The sequence below is a fragment of the Haliotis rufescens genome, unplaced genomic scaffold, assembly GCF_023055435.1.
Source record: "Haliotis rufescens isolate VD_foot unplaced genomic scaffold, xgHalRufe1.0.p SCAF_1, whole genome shotgun sequence".
NCBI classification, from domain to species: Eukaryota; Metazoa; Mollusca; class Gastropoda; order Lepetellida; family Haliotidae; genus Haliotis; species Haliotis rufescens.
In genome coordinates this window covers 20303541-20325765 of record NW_025963779.1, presented here as the reverse complement: position 1 = coordinate 20325765, position 22225 = coordinate 20303541, and the positions used below count along the sequence as shown (strand labels likewise).

The following is a 22225-nucleotide window of genomic DNA, read 5'->3' as shown; positions in this document are numbered from 1 at the left end:
AATTAGATAATCTATTCACATGACACTTTTGCATGACCTCTTTACTTCGTACAAATTTACACGCTGAGTATCTATCTATACACACGTATGCAAATCTGTTCACATGACAACTCTACTTACCAATAAGTATATATACTCATGTGTATGCTGCTCACGTGGGTAGATGTCTGCGTGTGAATGGGGCATAAGACCAGAGGCAGGAAAATTGACATTAACACGTGTATATATTCACTATGTGACGTAAATCTAGTTTACTGTTAATTCAGATTTGGTCAGAATAGAGACTTGAGCCGGCATGCATCGGCCTTCACTCAGCATCCTTGTAACCAGAGAGACAACACGCTGTGGTAATCGCTAACTCATTCAGTTTCAACTCCTTCAGGATTAATTAATCATCAGCCCCATCGCGTCCTCTTCCTGCCTACTCGTATTTAATTAACGCTGGCGGTGACAGTGTTTAGATAATGTAGGTGATCGCGACCTATACCTATACATCTGACATTAAGAGCACATATTCATCCGTCTGGGTCAAAAGCGCTGCGTTATAGTCATATAGCTGTCTGCACATTAAACCCCTGTATTGATTTATCAGGGCAGTGCTCATTTGAGAGAACGAGTTTGTAGAATCTATGCAAGGTATTTGTCGGATTTACTGAGACATTTGAGAAAACAATTACACGTGTTTGTTAAAAAAAAAGGTTTCATTTAAAAAATACATAAATGACGCATTGCGTGCATACACTGCACTATATATTCGACGTGCTGTTCGAATGTGTGTATGACGTGTCTATACGTTTTCAGCAATCGAATATAACAATAATGTAGCTTATACGCGTGAATCTTAATAGATGATGTTCATATTTGTAAATTTTAATCAGGAAAAGTTATAAATCATTAAAGCTTTAAAACCGAACGGTGATTTAAAAAGGTATAATCCTAACTGATATATTCATGAAAAAAGTGTGTAGAAGTCTAGAAATTGAACAGCGAAATCATTAATATCTCCTGAATAACGAAGGGTACGCTGTATTTGTTTTTGAATGCACTCAACTTCAAAGGTCATTCACTGTCTGTCAAGTTAGACGGGGCCAACAATGCATCTACACTGTTGTTGCCTTTCTTGACTTGTCAGTAATTTACCCTTTTAATGTTTGTTAAGTATGTGCAAGTCTGAAATGATCGGAATGTTGGGCCCCGCACAAAGAAATAAGTCGGTATCCGCGTCTCACACGTCTCTGGACCTCAACGTTGCTACACATGGCGCGTTACGAGGCCAATACGATATAGAGTAGGAATGCGGGGTCGCGAGTAAGCCGGTTCATTGACAAATATGTGCCCCGTGTCGGTCACGTGGTGTTGTCTGCTCTGATTGGTTCTCACACGACAGAGTAATTCTCACAGTTTTCTATGGTCCGTTTCAAAAAGATACATCAGTTTACGTGTATTGTTTCAACAAAAGTAGTTTTCTCTTAGCATTTCCACATCAAATGCATAATTAACTCGATGCGATATTCTGCTATATGCATCCACGTCCACATGAAACGACTTTTCACTTGGAAACTACAGCTTAATTAGTATGAACAAAATCTATATGATGATATAGCTAACCCTGTGAATTCGGACTGAACCGTTCCATGTGACACCGTCCGGATTAATCTATGTCCTGATTGATGAATCATGCAAGGAGTAGATCCGTGAGTGAGTGAGTGAGTATGGTTTAACGCCACTTTTAACAATATTGTGAGAGAACATGCATGTTGTTTATTTGTTGTTTAGCGCCGCACTCAGCAATATTCCAGCTATATGACGGCGGTCTGTAAATAATCGAGTATGGACCAGACAATCCTGAGATTGACATCATGAGCATCGATATCGATCTACGCACTTGGGATACAATGACATGCATCAACCATGTCAGCGAGCCTGACCACCCGATCCCGTTAGTCGCCTCTTACGATAAGCACAGTCGCCTTTTACGGCAAGCCTGGGTTGCTAAAGACCTATTCTACCCCGGATCTCCATAGGTCGAAGAATGTATGAGCCACGCGACGTCTTGGTCATCGCGTTGGCGTCATCTGTTTGTAATGTTGACGTAATCTGTTTGTAAGTGAAGTTACAGAGGGTACAATTATAATTTCTTATTTTAAAATAATGACTTGTGGTGGCTAACTGTTCTGCTATACCACTTCATTTGCATGTAACCAAATCACTCATTTACTCCCTCATTTTGGGTTTCATTGCATTTTATTCATTATAAGACATAAGCCATTTTTTCAATATTATAATTACAAAATATTGTAATGAAAGTGTGAGTAATACATTTCTTATCCCATATTCGGCGGTTAACTTAAATTGTAAATAATATTTGTATTTCATGTTAATTGATTTGTTTTCTTTTGTGTATTCCTTGTAGATTACATATCTGTTTCATCCAACCCTATTTAATATATCGCCATAGTCTTTAAACTTATATGAGGCGAATATTATGATATGGAAAGTCAGACATCTAAATATTAATGTAATCGGTTTGTGAAGTAAAACATTAATAGTAAAATAAGAACGATTTCTGGCATTAACAACCCTGTCTTCATAAACTCAGATTAATTTCACACAGAAATGTTCACCCTTTCTACACACTGACTTTGTTTTTCATAAACTTTTGTCACAGAGATGTTTGACCTGAGTATGGAAGTAAGCGACGAGAAGGCAGGTGTGACAGGCTTGTACGCCATTCGATAGGTCATAATGACTATAGATTTCCCCAGCCTCGTTCTGGCACATTGACCTTTACCTTCCGGTAAATGTGTATCGCGGGTTTGTTTGACAGAGAAGATTGTACTGTCTGAGATTTAACTAATTTCTACATGTCGATGGCGATAGATTTGGGCGTGGACGTTTCTGTGGCAGAGGAACTCTTGTCAGTTTTTGCCAGGTTGGATATCCGGACTGGTGAGAATAATTTCTTTTCGTCCGGCGATTCTCTAACAAAGCGTTCCACTCTGGTCTCGCAGCTGTTGAAGTGATGTGACAGCGTACTAGGCTGATCTTCATCACGTGTTCTTGGCTTTCGCTATAACGCTTGTTCCGCGTAAAATGCTGTGTTGTGTATGCATGGCTAACAGAAACATACATGCTGGTTGTAATCATTTGGCATTGTGCTGATTCTCGAATAGACGAGCGATTGTTTTGATTAGTGGGGCACCTACACCATTCGTTATAAGACGATCGTGTTGTCAATAAACGCATTGATTTTAAGATCAGGCCAGACTGGTATTGTTCACAATCACAGACGTAGACTAATTTGCCTTATATAAGATGTGCCAAATACCTCTAGTTTACTACGCATTTGTAGATCTATTACAATATTAGTGAGAGATATAGGCCTGCCCCAAACAGAATGATTTGAGGAGTTGAGAAGCAGACTAAATTATTAATATGTAATCAAACACATGACCTGATATATACAGACACATAGCCTTCAAGAATAATATTTTACTGCCATTATATTATTATTGTCGACAGAGACCATGTAAACTCATTATTGGTCAATCATAGTAGTAAATTAAGTGGTCTTAGTTGTTTAGACTAAGGACCTGTCACCATGGTCACCATGACTGCAATACCATGATCCTGTAGGTGAGAACAATCATGTTCTTGTTTGATGAACAAATTCCCTGATGCTTCTTCTGCAAATTATGATTTTATAGACTGGTCGGTATACTGGAAATGTAGATAAACTGTCACCTGTCACTAACCAATCCGCACTGAACAGCACTTGACCAGCTCGCAGCTGGTGCAACAGCAGGAAATAACTAGATCCGCCACAGATGAATATAGGACGATCAAATCCTGTAGAAAGGTTAACAAATTAACAGAAAATTAAACATTGCTGTTATTTATCATGTTTATTCTGTTTTTAAAAATAGTACATATTACCATGATTACTACTGAAGACAACAAGGTTCATGCAATGTCGGACCGGTCATTTATTACCGGGGAGGGGTCAGACATTTTTTATACACAATTGTACCGAAAATAATTACAATCCCCTTGTGCTTGTCATATTTTTGGATGACCCTCTCCATGTCCTTGGGGTCACGAGTGGCCCAGTCCTTTAAGGCGCAGTGATTCGCTGTGCAGAGTTGTGTCCCTTGGGCACGCCAGAAACCTATGATTATGGGTTTGAATCCCGGTTTGCCCTGAATATGTTTCTAGGTTTGTCAGTACCATACCCGTGCTCGTGGGTTTCACCAAAGTGGTAAATGTCCGAGACCTGCATCACTTCGGACTTTCCTCCCACATTAAGCTGACATGCAGTGATATCACTGGAATACTGTTAAAAGCGGCATTAAACCCAACTCACTCACTCTCCATGTCCTTATACAGTTTTTCATGATCCTCTCTGAACAGACAAAATGCAAGAGCACTCTTTTAAAATGTCCATTTTTTCTTGACCCTCCCTTTGAGACTCATATTTTTTGGTGACTCTCCTCTGATTCTCCCTGTCTAGCGAGGATGCCACAGCGAGATCAGTTTCCATATAATCTGTATTTGTACACCTTACAACACCATCTCAGATGGTTAAGTTGGAACTATACTGACAGTTCAACTGACAAACCGCTGACATTGTGATGTAAAAATCAATGCGCATATTCCAGGAAAACTTGGAATGTTTTGGTACCATTTGTGAGAGATCACAATATTGTTATTTTGTATAAACAACTTGTCCAAAATAAGCTGTGGAGTAGCTGAGGACTAGTTGTATATGACCACACATGAGGGAAATATTCATAGAGGATTCATCACGAGTGTTTTTTAATATGGGAAATATCAACCGAGTCTTAGTTAATCGGTATTTGCCGAGGCAAATACCGATTAACGGGACGAGGTTGATATTTCCCATATTAAAAAACACTCGTGATGAATTCTATTTATCATTTTCACATTTTTGCTTCCAAATTAAGGAATAATTGCATTAAACATTAACATCAGCAACTTGTCGAAATCTTACGTATAGATCGTGCGTAGTGATACATGTTTTCCATAGCCATGTAAACCAAAATAAACAATTCGCTGAGAAAAAAAGTTCCTCGGATTATTTTAAACAAAATACTTGAACAGACTTTTGCAGAATAATTGAAAGTTTAATAACGGTAACAACAACGATTCTGTGTAATCTGATTATATCTCTGGTGTAACTTCACTTATAATATATAGTTTCAAATCAAACCGCTTGCTCTTCCGGTTATCTAATTTGCATATCTAATTTGCATACTTATGTCATTGGGGTATGACATACATGTTTTTATGTCATAAGCTTATGTCATGGATAAATGCTTAAGTTAAATGATAAATCATGATAATCATCAAGGACGGAAATTTTCATCATGTTTATGAAATTGAAAATGAGAACAATCGACAGCCTTCATGTTTTCCCCCTCATGATTTCCGGTCTGCCTTCACACATGTAGAGGACTGCACAAATGAAATCAAATCTAGGATGACGAAGAACATGCTAAAACTCAATCCTGACAAGATTAAAACAACGCTGGCTGGGCATCACAGATATTACAATGGCAAATGTTGGACAATCACAAAAAAAGTTATTGAACGCAGTAAAACATCTTGGCATCCTTCTTGACAGTGAACACTCTATGGAACTACAAGATCATTTCTACCTTAGATATACCTGAGCAATCAGGCACCTACTTGCTACGGATGATACACATATGCAGAAGACTCGACTGCTGCAATAGTCTACTTTGTAACATCTCTCAGGTTGAGTTAACCAAACTACAACATGTCCAAAACATGGCAGCAAGGAATGTGTCAAGAACCCAAATGTCAGCACATATAACACCTGCAGTGCACTACACTGCTTGATCTGCTTTGGCTCGAGTTCAGTACAAGATCCTGACCTTAACGTACCACTGCCACAACCAGTGAGCACCTTCCAGGTATATCCACCACCTTGATCCCTCCATTCTGCTGAGCAATAATCACCTTTGTATACCAAGACAAAACAGACAAGGTCTGGGCAGAGGTCATCCTTCAATGCTACAGTTCTATGGAACCATCTCCCATAACAACCTGAAAGTAGCCGAAAATCTAACAATCCTCCTGTTCTGTCTCAAACATTCCTGATGTTTTTATCAAATTTAAAATTAACACCAACTGCCACATCTATTTATCTTGTATCTTTGACCTAGTGTCAGCAGAGTTTTCCCCTATTTTATGTCGCTCTGTGAGCATTCACCAGCATACCAAACTAAGTGTCCTTGGCAGGAAAATTGGGAAGGATATCTATTCTGTTCAAAATCTCTTTTAAAGATCTATTTTTTACTAAATTCAGGGATAGTTCTTTAACTGGTAATATATCAATGATCTGAAAATGAATAGAATTCAACCATCAGTTTCAACATGTTCAACGTTATTCTAAGTTAGCACCTCACAAAGTTTGTTATTTTGTTGTGATTTTTATTGATATAATATCCTGAAAAACTGGCATAATATACACGATAAGTCATGAATAAATCATAGATATTTGTCAGCTTAATATTTTATGAACCCTGTTCCCTGGTTGTTTTCATATTCTGAGTTGTCAACATGAATAAGTTTAAAACCAAACTCACTCATTCCGTAGGTAGGCCAACAGAATAATGTTTTAACATGTTATGTTTACCCACTGTATTAACAATATCAATATTTCCATTGAATTTTATGTTAATGTACTTGCTGTAATGATGTAGATGTTAGGGGCGTCACAATAAATCGAAATATCGATATATTGCTATCGGTAAGCATTTAAAAGTCAATAAATCGATTGTTAAATCAGTTTCTGATCAATAGTATCGATTTCAGTTAGGAATATCAATAGTTTCGATTGTATTTACCATATCAAAAAATACATTCAATGCTGTTCAAATTTGTTTTTCTTTTGATCATGAGTGGTAGTAATTTACACATGGTAATGTGGAAGTTTCTTTTTCTTAAATTATTAGGGTAAAGAAAAAACAAATCAGTCATATCTCAAACTTTACTTTTTTGTTGTTGTTATGGTTGTCACATTCAAAGGAAACTTCAGTTCCAAGGTTTAATTCAACTCTAAAATCCATCTAAAATGATACATTGAAAACTATCAATATTTATCGCAATAGTTGCTTGTAATATCAATAGTTATCGCAATAGTTTCTTTCAATATCAGTAGTTATCGCAGTAGTGATTTCCAGACCAATAGTCACCCCTATTAGATGTGTGTGGTAATAATTAAGATCTTTGATCATATTCAACCAGCATTTGGCAGAAGAAAAGTCAGAGCTTCAGATCAGTTACTTTCCTTGGACATTGACTGACTACCATCCAAATTATACAAAACATTTTTTTACAAATTTAGTAATTTTGGTCATGGCATATGACTTTTCTACTATCATAATTTATGACTTTTCTACTATCATGAACGTGTCCTATTAACATATTTCTCAAGTCACTGAATATTTCATACACATGTACTACCAATTACAATTGTTACAGATACATATTACTGGAAAAGCAGTACCCATTCTTTAGGCTTGTGGGGAAAGCTTAATCATATTTACTTTGTAGATTTCAACAAATGCTAAATGAAAACTAAAAAAGAATATTTAGATATGCCATTTGCTCTCGTCCACTAGACACAGCTGGTTATCTCAAGTGAAGCTACCCCAAGGGCTAGTTATCAGGGTAATTGTTTTTGGTTAAGTGCTTGGCTAATATTTATGACATATCAATTTGCATCTCTATAAAAATATAGATTGTGGGTTTAAAAATTTAATGTCTGACAGTGGCGAGTGTTCTTAAAAATAACAAATTTGTTGTGATCATTTGAAAAAAACCAATTTGAAATAATTTGAATTTTTTTCAGTGTTGGCATAGTTGTTGGCATAAGTCTTTTTATTCATATGTTGAAAGGGGAATTTATTGTTTAAACATGTGTTTTATCTTTCACAATACCTATGTTTATCAAAACACTGTGGCCATATTCTATTTTCTAATTGGAATGGCAGCCTACGAACTATGCTGACAGGTACTTAGCACACCATATTGTGGTAGCAGCTGGTAAACTCTGGTGATCATATCAAGGAAAATGTCTAGTCCAGTGAACACCTGTAAAAAAAAAGAACTCTGAACTAAATAATCTTTAATAATTGAATATATAAACATGAATACATATCTCTTGAATGTGCTGAATCTTAAAATTATAAGAATAATAGTGAGAATTTGGGGCGTAGGGTTTATGGTTAAGTTTAGGTTATGACGTATACTGATTATAAGCAAAAGAAACGCAAATTTCATAAATGTGTAATCTAACACAACTGATAAAAATGAATGTGTTATGCATGATCATGATGATAACTATGTATAAAATAAGGTCGTAAGAATGATTTTGGTTTAGCGCACGGGTGTTCAAAACAGGTTTATCGAAAAATACACTTTATACAGTCATGGGTGATGTTGGGCATGTGTCACTTGAACATCAACTTGCACAAGATGTACTTCCGGCTCTCTACTCATGGATGTTGATTGTTTTGCTGTGTCAGCTGGCTTGACAATCTGGATCCTGGTGAGGCTCATTTCAACTTTAAGTACAGAAAATATACAGTATGAACAAGGAAACTAGATATAAATGGATATGGTGTTTATGTAATACAGTAGAACACGGATATAACGAAGTACTAGGGACCAGAGAAATCAGTTCGTTATATCCGTTGTTCGTTATACACGTTTTCGCTCGGAAACGTCCGCCATCTTGGATAAGACAAAACACAATACACACGTAACTGCAGCATTGATTTGTATTAGCAGTGATCATTCAACTGATATCAATTTACAACATTCATTTAATAACATTAATTTCATAAAATTTTCTGAAGATTGTTATCAAATACATGTACAAAATTTCAACATATTTATCATTTTTCGATTTACATACGAAATGTGTAGTCTGTGATTTTACTTTGGCCTCGTTTCGCTGACTGCATTCTTGAAACGGCATCGTTCAGATCCGCCAAACTGTCAAAAACTGTTTGTTTTACAGACAAGATTACATTTACAGGTAAGATTAACACAATGCAAATTTAACAAGGTTGATCCGTCACCACTGATTGTATTTATTCGCCGCCATTGTTTTGATACGCCGCTGATTGCATACAGCCAATTGTCAGTGACACTTAACACTGAGTGAGATTTCTCAGTTCGCTATACACGTCACTAATTAGTGATAAATGGGCTTGTCGGTGATCAGGTATCAGTTCGCTGTATCCGTTAGTTCGCTATAGAGAGTTCGTTATATACGTAAATTTTATATGATATTATATAGGAGATAAATCGGGGATTTTTTAACAGTTCGTTGTATCCGTTTGTTCGCTATATCCGTGTTCGTTATATCCGTGTTCTACTGTAGTTCTTGAAACAGTTATTTTGGACGAAATGCAAAGTTTTATTGTCAAGGGCCAGGCTGGCTTTCAAACGCCGGATAACATTGCCAGTGGAACCTGAAGGTGAAATAACTGGGAAAAAACGTGAAATCTTCTCCCCCGTGTATAAGACGACCCCCCCAAACACCAACACCACAAACAGCACCTGAGATCAGCCTCATGGTGAACGTCCTGTAGTGATTACACCTCAAAAAGACAGACAGCTGTATCTGCAACATCCGCATCCCTGGTCATATAACTGGAATATTGCTGACAGTGGCTTTAAACAACAAACAAACCAAAAGCAGCATTAGAAATTGGCACCAGTCCTGTAGTCCTTACCAAACTGCCCAATAGTTGAGGTATCCTCAGGACTAGTAGCAATTTACCTTTTTAAGGGTTTTGCTATATGTTATCCTTATTAGGACTAGTGGACTAAAACTGTTTGTTTCTAACGCTGCAAAAACCTTCCAAGTGAGACAGCTGTGCAGACCACTGGCAGCCATCACAGGCTCATCAGTGACGATACAGTCAGATATCCTCCACAGCCATGGACCAGCCAGAATTATTGTCCTTACAGGGTGCCATTGCCAAAAATGTCTTCGGGGAAATATAACGTACAACTTGAGTGCAGACAGAACCTCTTCTCAAAAGAGAGCATCTCATCTTGATGAATCGTATGATGTCTTATTATGTTATGTACTAGTGCTAAGTAAACTCATGTTCAATAACGATAATTTGTGTTTGCTTTCCTGTTAAAAAATATCTTCCTAATGCAGATTTTTTACATCTCCCAGCATGGTTAAGGCCTCTCTTTGTTTTGTTTGGTCGACGGTTCCTCCGACCCAAAATACCTAGAAAAGGGGAAAAACATTCCAAAAATCATTTTAAAAAAACAAACTTTTATCACTGCCGACCTGAAAAACCTTTGTATTAGAATTTAAATATATTTTTCTTAAATCTTGCAACACATCAACATGATAAATGAGATGACTTTACCATCACAACTTGCTACTTTCCAAAAGGAATTGTTTCACTGTCTTCAGCAATTAAGACGTTGAAAGATGGTACTTGTTGTTACCCTGTCTGGCGCTCGGCATAAAGGGGCTAAAACAAGGACTGGTCGGCTCGGAGTCAGTATACTGTGCCTGAGTGGGGTATTCATGTTAAACTGCGGCATGGTATCTCAGTGAGCTAGCACTATAAATCGGCATCAGTCCGGACTAGTACAAGCAGCCACACAAACACACACACGTACATGCACGTCACTATATAAGTGCAATAATCTTGGACGCGACGTTAAACCCCATTTCACCTCACCTCACCTCACCTCACACCAACCACACCCAGGAACCTTACCATGTCATGTCAGAGTGTTATATATTTTTAATTTTTTCCCCCAACCTAACTGAATCTTTTTGGGAAAAATCTGTTAACCAACTAAAATAAAAAAGGCCTAAATAAAAAGACAATAGATTGACAACAGACAAACCCATCTTCCTTCCTGTCCAACTGCGTCAAGTTGCTGTCAATCATGTGTTTTTCCACACAGTCTGCATTGACTCTCCCACATTTAGGTTGTACCTGGGGCAGTTGGTTGTTCTTACTTCCGTAGTTCCTATCCGGGAACAGTGAGTACATCATTAATGCCTACTTACCTTCTTACCTGTCATTTTTTCACAAAGCAGTGTTGGTATATACATGCAAGTGCTGCTGACCCAGGGCAGACTGCAGTATAGACTGTCAGGTTGACAGACAAGTGATACACCTGCTTGTGAAACTGTGTGAAGTGCAGAGGAGATGTTTAACACATTAGTTTATGCCTCCCCTACTTCAGTGAGTATCATATTCACTATTCTTGCCTTGGCAATAACCATGTCGTCATGAAATCTAAGGTTTATTTCATAATTAGAAAACTTGATTATTTCATAACTTGTTAAATATTGATCAAAAGTAATATTTGAGCAATCGCTTGCAGTTACCATGGTTACTGACTGATGGAACACAAATACCATTTGCGACTGAAAATTTTCTTGGTAGAAATTTTATGATACGAAAATTCAGGGATCGGGTGGTCAGGCTAGCTGATGCATGTCATCGTATCCAAATTGAGTCGATGCTCATGATGTCAATTGCTTGATTGTCTGGTCCAGACAGACCGCCATCATATAGCTGGAATATTGCTGTGTGCGGTGTTAAATAACACAAACAAAATAGAAGTTCCGCATGAAGGTAAAGGGGGCCTTCTCGTATCTTTCATGTTAACAATTGACGATATAGGGGTTCCTACATATAAATACTATAGCAGAAAAGAACAGGAAACCCTTTTGCATGTATAAGCTTAGCTCACTGACATAACGTATTCAACGTAATAAGCGCCCAGGGCGCTCTCAAAATTAGAAATAGGGGGCTCTTATTAGAATAGTATTTTGGTGACTGCCTGAAATGTTTATATACGACAGATATATTTTTCCAGAATTTAATTGGCCATAATTAAGGGTGCATATAACACACAAGTGCGTATTATACACAAATAAATAAGTCTTATGTACATGGATCAATCGGAAGGGGTGCTAATTGGGATTGTTCACTAGCCAATATATGAACAAATATCGCCGTGTGCGCTTATTAGAGCGGAGTGCTTATTACGTCGACTACGGTACTTACAGTTACTGCTGTCAGAGTCATCATGTTCCTGAAAAATTATCATTGTTTTGAAAAGACCGAATGAAAATATGATACACAATCATCATTTGTTTAGTTGTTTTTATGATGTTTGGATTATTTGAAATGATGTCAGCTTAATTTGAATTTCTGTAAATGTGTACAGACAACAAATTCCATGCATCAAAATTGATGCAATAGATGAAACAAGAAGTACACATGTACTCAAACATGTACCGTATTCGACGTAATAAGCGCCCCGCTCTAATAAGCGCCCATGGCGATATTTGCTAGTGAACAATCCCAACTAGCACCCCTTCCGATTGATTAATGTACACATGACTTATTGATTCGTGTATAATACTCACTCGTGTGTTATATGCACCCTTAATTGTGGGCAATTAAATTCTGGAAAATATATCTGTCGTGTATGATACGTACATACTTTTCTTTTGTATCATTTCAGGCTGTCAGCATAAACTACGAAATTTACAATTTTTCAACTCTGTTTTTGTTCTCACAAGAATTATATACTAATAAGAGCCCACTATTTCCAATTTTGAGAGCGCCCCGGGCGCTTAATACGTCGAATGCGGTACTACATCTACTAGGCAATGTGACAAACATTTGATTGACCAAACAACTGACAATTATGATAATATTTCAATCAGGATATGTCAGAACAGTGGTACATGGTCCTCTGTACAGCGCACAGGTCACAAATCAGGTGGAGAGGGGGGACCCTCTTCGGCAGATTGTCTTCTGAGAGTTTCTAGGGCTTTGGTCTTGCCCCACTCTAAGGGACATGTAGCCCTTGTGTTGTCTCCTTAGAAAACTGACTGTGTGAAATATGGCTCTGTTCATCAGTGTTCACACAGCAGTGAATGAGTACCCAGTAGGATGAGGGGATAATGTGGCTGTCAACCTTCTAGCACCACATGGGACGCTTGGGTTGTATGATCCCCAGGGAGTTGAGAATGAAAATAGATTTTACACTGATCCTGTTACTGGGGTAATAATGTAGTGCTTTGAGCATTCTGTAGGGTGTGGATTTGGTGTATTATGAATATGCTCACACTATTATGCACATATTATTATGCATAGATTAGCCTGTTTCCATGATGATGAAGCCAGTTGTCTATGAGCTAGACATGTTTTTTGTGTCTATGGTTATTTGATGTCAATGACAGGAGTTTCAAAGGGCAGTTCAAATTGGTACAAGCATATTTCTATCCTCGTGATTGTCTAATTTACTTTAATGAATTTTCTATTATGATTGGTTCTCCTTTTCTCTTCTTTCCATTAAGTGTCCCCTCCCTCTATTACAATATCTCAAAATACAGGTAGTAGTATCTCGATGGAGTGCCCCCTTCTCATTTCACAATATCTCAAAATACAGGCTGTTATCTCTCCTTAGAGTGTCTCCTTATCTCGCAAAATACCAGCTGTAATATCTCCTCAGATTGGAACCGTGAAGAAGCCGGGTAGAGTAGGTCTTCAGCAACCCATGCTTGCCGTAAAAGGCAACTATGCTTATCGTAAGAGGTTGACTAACGGGATCTGTTGGTCAGGCTTGCTGACTTGGTTGATGCATGTCATCGATCCCAATTGTGTGAATCGATGTTCATGATATCAATCACTGGATTGTCTGGTCCCAACTCGATTATTTACAGACTGCCGTCATATAGCTGGAATATTGCTGAGTGAGGCGTTAAACAACAAATCAACCAACCAACCAACCAATCTCCTCAGATTGGCCCCTTGCCATCTCACAATAGTTCAAAATACTGGCTGTATTGTGTCCTCAGATTGGCCCCTTCTTATGTCACAATATCCAAAATACTGGCTGTAATATCTCCTCAGATTAGCACCTTCCAATCTCACAGTTCAAATACAGGCAGTAATGTGTCCTAAGATTGGCTCCATCCCAGCTCACAATAGTTCAAATACAGGCAGTAATGTGTCCTAAGATTGGCTCCATCCCAGCTCACAATAGTTCAAATACAGGCAGTAATGTGTCCTAAGATTGGCTCCATCCCAGCTCACAATAGTTCAAATACAGGCAGTAATGTGTCCTAAGATTGGCTCCATCCCAGCTCACAATAGTTCAAATACAGGCAGTAATGTGTCCTAAGATTGGCTCCATCCCAGCTCACAATAGTTCAAATACAGGCAGTAATGTGTCCTAAGATTGCTCCATCCCAGCTCACAATAGTTCAAATACAGGTATTACTGTGAATTATGCTCCCCCTAGCAACATAAATTCTGATGATGAAATCTCTGTCATCTTTAAACCCATCAATAATCCAGAGTGTAATTCTTGTACAGTTGTTTCCCCCAAGGTGTTTACAAGTTGCTATAGTCATCAATGATTCAGAATGTTTGTCAGACGTTAAACATAATGCGTATTTACTAACATTACTCAGTCATAATATTAGTTGAAAATACCATTGTCTGCCATGCCTGCACATCATAAAGATTATGCAATGCAAGTAATGCCAGGGACAAGTCTAGAAGAGTACAGATTCATTGAAGCAGTTAACATATTTGTTATATTTCCTTGTTGTGATTTCCTGTTGAAGTAACATACATATTATGTTTGTTTCAGCTATGGTGCACAGCCACGGGGGGCATGGCGGCGATCTCCCAAATAACAACCCCTAAAGAGGGCAAGTACGAGGATGTGACATCGTTGAACAGGCAACTGGTAGGTAACAATGCATTCCTCAGGGTTTGTGTTTATTTTGTTTGTTTGTTTGTTGTTTAACGCCGCACTCAGCAATATTCCACCGATATGACAGAGGTCTGTAAATAATCGAGTCTGGACCAGACAATCCAGTGATTGACATCATGAGCATCGATCTACACAATTGGGATACAATGACATGCATCATGTAAGTCAGTGAGCCTGACCACCCAATCCTGTTGGTTGCCACTTACGACAAGCATAGTCGCCTTTAGGGCAAGCCTGGGTTGCTTTAGACCTATTCTGCCCCGGATCTTCATGGGTAATTCAGGGCTTGTATCAAAAGATTGCAAAAACACATTTGATTATGATATGCATTTAGAGAGATCAGGTGCAAGCGATGTACTTAGTTTGTGTGTGCTTCTTTGGCAATTCATTGGAATAAGAGAAAGCTTTGAACAATAACCTTTCTCCTCTTCACCTCTATAACTACAAATTGTCGTCTTTTGTTTTGTATATGTGTGTAAACTTAGGATTGACATTTTTACCGACGACCTGCTTGTGTCATTTTATGTATTGTGTCTTAATGTGGAGAAAGTGTATACTTTCTACAATTGGAAACACCCAACTTAAGTAACTTTTGATGCATTCCCTCAAACATGCATCAAATGATAGGTCCAGTAAAACTACTTGTCAGATCAGGTAAGTGCTTTTTGTCAGGATTGGAACTTGTAGTGATGTAAAACATGTGTTGTAAAATAGATACACGAAAGGAACTATTAATATATGAACATTCCAACAGATAAACCACTTGCTTATCACTAGTCTACTTCCAGCAACATTGCAGGAACTTATCTCAAACTGTAGGCTGACAGTTCACTTAAGACAGAGCTCAAGATCACATCATTTTGTCTTGAAGATTGTCAGAGCGTGAGTTTGACAAAATGTTATCCTATCAAAATGCCTGAGTGTAATGGCTTTTACCTTTTTTTTAAAGTGTGTTATTTGAAAGCGAGGGTACATCTGGCTCAAGTAAGTGAACAAATCTACAAAGAAGATTAGAAAAACTGTAGCATTCCCCAAGAAGATAGTGATTAAACAATCTGAAGAAAAAATTGCCTTGTAGATTGTGTTCCATGGTAATAAAAACTGAAACACCAAAGACAATTTTGTCTAAGAACCGAAAAAAATGCTCTTAAAAAACAAACAGACAATGGCTATCTTCTAGACAAGCGAAGGCTCTGTAATTGGCTTAACATTTAATCATACCTTGACATCTAAATTAACACTGTATCACACACATGGGTATTTGTCAGATTTGAAACTTGTGAAAACTGAAAAGTGTAATCAGATCCTTCTGTCATATGCTATATGGTACATTCAATGTATACAGAGCATTAATCAACAGGCAATAACCATATACATTTTATGTCTAAATGAACACTGTAAAACATCTGTCGGCTTGATGTGCTGACATAAAATGGCTGACGTGTCTACAAATGTTCAACTTCCTTCATGAAACACTTGTTTCCTGTGATGAAGGTAGTCTCCGGAAGAGCTGTTGCTACATGTTGGTCAACGCTTTGTCTCTGAAAATATTAAATTTGATAGAAACAAGCAAATGCATTTAAATTGAAAAGGAGCCCCAATGAGACGTTGATTTCAGAACCTGTGGAAAAACTAGACTTGCTCCAGCATTACAGTAAGTTTATTTATTTATTTATTTATTTATTTATTTATTTATTTATTTATTTATTTAGGCCAGACCAATTTAATTGCTAGGATTACAGATTTTTTCGGGTAAAGTGGCTGAATGGAGGAGGGAATGTAAAAAAAAAAAAAAGTCCTTGAGAGAAAATTTTTTCGCAGGTATTACGGATTTTAGGAGGCAGGAATGCTGATAGGAGGAAATAAAAAAAAATCAAAAAAATCCCTCACTTGTGCCACAGAAGCTACAAAAGTATTTCAGTATAACCCACCACGCATGTTGCAAGCAATGCAAGCAATGAAATACTCTGTCCAGTATAACTTTATCGTGTTAAATGATCAGGTAACACTCATGCACTTAAATTAAATAGCCCTGTTTATTATAGATTTTGCCACCACTGTCACATAATTTAGTCCAAAGTCTGCTAAAACTTGCATAGGTGTTGTAAGTTCGACAATATTCCCGTAGGAACCAGCCTTAGATTCTGTTGCATGCACCCCTGAATAGAAAGTCCATCTCCATCGCCAAATCACCAACTGTGTCATCCAGTTGACTTTTCATGATTCGCTTTGATAAGCACAAACTACCTTCAGAATGCTTACGCTGAAATACTTTGCTGACATTGTCGAAAGACACCAGATAATAAAAGGCATTAACACCGAGTTCCCAGAGAAGCTTGTGTGATAGATGAAGCCAACATTTATCAAAGAAAATATCTGCTTGTAAAATATATTTTCTACTACATGTTATACACCATTTGAAAGGTCTGATCCTATGGTTTATAAATATGAAAGTTGTGTTTTTCACATTATTTAAAATAATGCATTTACAACTTAATTAAGTTCGTTGTATTAAAATAAAAAATGTAAGCTAACACGTTGTTAACATCCAGATTAAGGACCAAGGAAGCGAAAACATTTAATAAAATCCACTTGCCTATTTCTGTTTTATTTTCATTGTTTACGTAATTGGAAAATCATTTTAAAAAGAATTTATAAATAGTTTCTGTCATCACCCATCTCCCGATAACAGCGGCTGTCCGCTCAGTAACATGAAGAAATACCGCCGTTTTCGAGGCTTCGTATGAATAACACATTCGTCGAAGAATGGCATATGACACATCGCTAGAAAGCTTATTCCTTCATCTACACGCTCGTAACATCGTCTGGTTTTTTTCCGTAGTTATAACAAGCGATTTCATTGGATTAAAATTGGTTTCTAATGACGCTTTCTTGTCGAAATCTGCTACAAGTTTCGTGATTGGTCAATTTTGAGCACATGACCTAATGCAGCCAATCAAATTACAGCTGTGGTACCAAGCTCGTGTTTTATACATATTAGAAGTTGGCGAAAGATTTTTGTTAAAACGTGTTATTCTGAACGTTTTAAGCCGGAAATCACGATATATATTAAAAATATAAAACTTCGTGAATGTATCGTGCTAGGTTACGAGCTGTGACAAAGATTTTTCACATATATATTTTTGCATTAAACATCGTGTCCGAGCCGAGAATTCAAGGCGACGAAAGCCGAGATGTCATTCGACATACATTAGCCTACAAGCGATCGCACGAAAAGATGGAAATAATAACTTAGATGTAAGTTTGATTACTTTTAGATATATTTTTGTTGATTTTATTTATTACTTTGTATAATATATTTAAAGATTTGTTTAGAACCTCTTTATTTTGCTCTTTGACATGTTCGATGTGGACCCGTTGTCGAAATTTGTGTCCGAGAATTTTATTTTCAATAACACCGCGGGAGATAGTGAATAATTTTTTAATGTATCGATTAAAAATGATAAAGTGAAATGGAATACGTATTTCAGACATTGTGAAATGTTATAAGATTTAATAAATGAATGACATCACAGGTAGGTCCATAAATATATATATTATTTTGACGTGACTACGTCTGGGGACTCGATGCTTCTTGGCCGGATAACCGGCCTACGGTGTTGAAAGAGTTAAAACACCCAAACTGACACCCCATGTCCTACACATGGTCCCGGCATATTCAATACACGCTGTGCGCATGCGGGAAACACTTGTAATTGAGAGTACGCATTCGATTGGCTATGTTCGCGTGGAACGACTAATGGAATTTGCCGACACATTTGCGTAAGGAATTTTAGTTAAAAACTAGAGTTACTTCCCCTTACATGTATTCTCTCAAGCTCCTCACAGCGATAGTACGTTCCCGGAGCTCTCTATACTATCGCTGCCACCAGTCAAAACTCCCAACTGTGAATAGGTGGCCACAACCATGCTTGGAGTTGAACTCGCAACCGAATGACCGTTATGTTTACAAACAAGTGTCGACTGTCGTGACGCCGAATACACTTATCGCTGCTAAATTACTTTCTTCGTTTGTCAATTTGAATTTCTGTTTCATTAAAACTATCGTGTTATTGATATAGTAAGAATGTAAGGGAGAAGTTGGTTGATTTTCCGTTGGTCTGCAATCTCGAACCAATCTGATTATCAAAACAACAAAGTAAATTCGTCTGGAAAACATGGTCAGTCGTAAACCTTTTCAAATTGAAATATGATGGCATTCCCAAAGACATAAACAAAAGTATAAACGTTACTACATTTGGGGTTTGAGGGCAAATTTCAAGATTCTTGTAATGTCTGCGCCCACACTGGTGGCAGCGATGTTACCGAGAGTGTAACGAAGGTGTCACGCGCTGGGAAGGAGCTTGGTATTCTCTCACAACAAGGCTTATCGATCGATGTCGGATGTCGGGTAGAATATTTAAAAAAAAAATGATAGAATTTTCCGATTTGGCGAAAAATGGTGTCGGCGGATCCGTAATCCTAGCAATTAAATTGGTCTCGCCTTATTTATTTATTTTTTTTTTTTTTTAATTTTTTTTTTATTGTCTATATTACTAGCGGGAGACATAATATATCTATGTTTATGTTCAATTTATTTTTTGGACTGGCTGCTTTTCAGTAGGGGCGGCAGGTCTGGCCCATGTAACGAAAAATATAAAATGTGTTGCCTTTGTGTTGGGCGGAAGAGAATATGGCTGAAGGACAGTGAGACAGACTACTACTGCCCCTATTCAAGCTAATATATGATTTCAAACAGGGGCAACATAATTGTGAATGAAATAAAAAAAAACAATTTCAGCTTATTATCTGTATCCTTTTTCTGCCAAGTTTTACGATTGATGGCTGGTGTTTATTATGTCCATTGATCATGTGTATGGTTCACTGCTGCAAGTGGGCTTCTCACGACGTGCATATGTTATGTACCTGGGCATTGTGGGTAATTGGTAGAAACATATGAGTTCATGATACTCGATGCCTGGTTGCTGTCACCTCATTGTTTAACAGATTAAAATGGAAGTGATGTGTTTAGTGTGCATTTTCTCTATATGATTATGCAAATGTTTGGAACAGGTTTATCATTGTCCTCGGTCAAACTTTGTATTATTGTAAATTCTACATTGTCAAGGCATTTTTGTGTTTCTGCTGACATTGTACACGACACTTCCTTCTTCCTTTCCTGCGAAACACGAAGACCTCAACTCACCCATCAGGAAATTCTCGTCGAACTATTATGTTACATCACAATCAATGACTTCCTCAGTGCCTGGAAATGTGAAACATATTGCTTGTCATTTTTATTATGAATACCGGAGTTGAAAATCCCATGTCTGCACATGCTTCAGTGTGAGGTTATGGAGGATAGCATAGATCAAGGGGAATAACTCCATTGGCCTTGTTTGTTTCATCACCTTTTACTACAGCTTTAGTAGATCTAGCATGGTAGAGGTATGAAGGCTGTAAAATCTTTGACAGATTGAAGTGTTGGTAGGGCGACACAAGATCTGGCAGGGGTTGGCTGTGCTAGGATGTACTTACCTGGACTGGCTAATTCAGTTTGGTTGTGCAAAAATCGTTTTCAGAATTCAATTTGATCATCAAGACAGGATCTGGTTACACTCACTGTTAAAGAGACAGCTTCTCAGTTACAGCCAGGACTGTAATTACTTGGTCTAGACTGATGGTCACACCAAGTGGTCATGGAGAGAGCACCTTTAAGGCTGTTTGATGCAGTGACCTCATCGTCAGTTTTCAAAGGGGTTTCATTATGAATAGTGTAGACATGGTGTTGGAAGATTAACTGAAATTAATGTCCTAAATATATCACTGTTTAATATATAGCTGAAACATTACAAGGGCAAAGGTTGTTAATAAAAAATGTTATATGAATTTTAGTTGTTTTTTCTTAATCTTTGGTCATGTTTGTATGAAATGTAGAATAAGATGTTTTGACTTAATGCAACTGTTAGTTCAAATGGCAATTAACAGCTCTGTGGAGTTTTCAGTAATTTGTATTATGTTGAAATATTGTTGATTTGATAACTAAATTTGTTTCTTTTGTTAAGGACAAGCTCATTTCGTTAAGTGAATTTCAAAAACAAGGGATGGTGAGGATTTACATATCATAATGACAAAAAGTATAGTAAGGAATTCAGGCTACCACTTTATGCATGTCATTTTCCTGAAGAGATGTCTTGAAATATCGTTAAGCAGTCCCTTGTATCTTATACAAATGGGGGGAGGGGAGCTGCTTCATGTATTTACATGAATTTGAACTCCGTTGCCACAATTGGTTGTCGCAACCACATGCTTGTGACGCACGTTTTAAAGGCTTCATCATGTCTGTACCTGATATGCTTCTGGGGAATTATTCTGACATCTTATTGAATGTCATTGAAGGTGGAGGTCACTCAATATGCAGTAAGCATCAACAATTCTTGTGTACATGATAACTTGAGTACATGTATTTATGAATGAAACTTCACATACAGGATCTCTAAGTTGAGGTCTCAATCACATCATGGTTACTGGAGGTCACAATTATTAAACATGGTTAAAAATCAAAGGGTTTTGCAATCAGTTGAGACTCAAGAACTCAACACCTAGCTACGATGTCATGCTAGTGTCAGATGTCAAGGTCACATTGAAGGTCATTCGCTCATGTAAAGACTTGTAAATAGTTTTAAGAAGTATTATAGACATGGTATGGAGAAATCATATTTGTAACAGCACCTATGTTTTCAACAAGTAAATATCTCGCATATGATTGGATGATGTGAAAGGTCAAGGCTGCTTGTTGACAGTTGTAACAACTGCATGGCGACAAAGGAAACTACAAGAAGCCATTGACATCAGGAGACAACAGCCAGCCATGAACCGTGACCAGGGAACCTATCTGCCTAGTGCTTGGGACTTATTGCTTTGATCTTTGTCGGGGCTAATTGCCCCTTGCTATGTCCATTCTTACACCTATCAGTGCTAATTACCCCCCTCCCCCCATTTGCCCTGTGTCCATTTACCATTTTCTTAGCTCTGATTACTTGAGTATTGGCTTCCACTGTCTATTGCTAATCACCTTATCAGCGCCAATCATCTGTTGACTTCCTTTGTTAGCTTGTACCCTTTATTAGTTTCGACGTTTTGTTATCTTATTAATTTTGTTGTCCTTACATGTACATATATATATGCTCTCTGCCTCATGGCATTCATTCACCTGATGAAGGAGCAAGCATAGGCTCCGGAACGTTGTGTTCCTCATTATAAAGAAGTTGACATCCATATATTCTCTTCCTTATAGGACTTTCTGTTTCAAAGTTACATTTGGATTACTGATTATGTTGTCTCAGCATATTCTCAGAGCAAATGAAGACATTCT

At 37.6% G+C, this 22225-nt stretch overlaps 1 protein-coding gene across 4 annotated transcripts in view; it reads left to right on the top strand.

Moving 5' to 3' along the window:
* The window catches only part of LOC124115806 (transient receptor potential cation channel subfamily M member 3-like), a 291914-nt gene that overhangs the window by 99209 nt on the left and 170480 nt on the right, over window positions 1-22225 (top strand). For 3 of the 4 annotated variants that reach the window (XM_046476937.2, XM_046476936.2, XM_046476935.2), the window contains exon 2: window positions 14725-14823. In XM_046476937.2, the coding sequence (XP_046332893.2) occupies window positions 14725-14823 (99 nt within the window). Of the gene's footprint in view, window positions 1-2803; window positions 2950-14724; window positions 14824-22225 lie in introns of those variants that run through there. The other variant, XM_046476940.2, reaches the window with a different exon arrangement.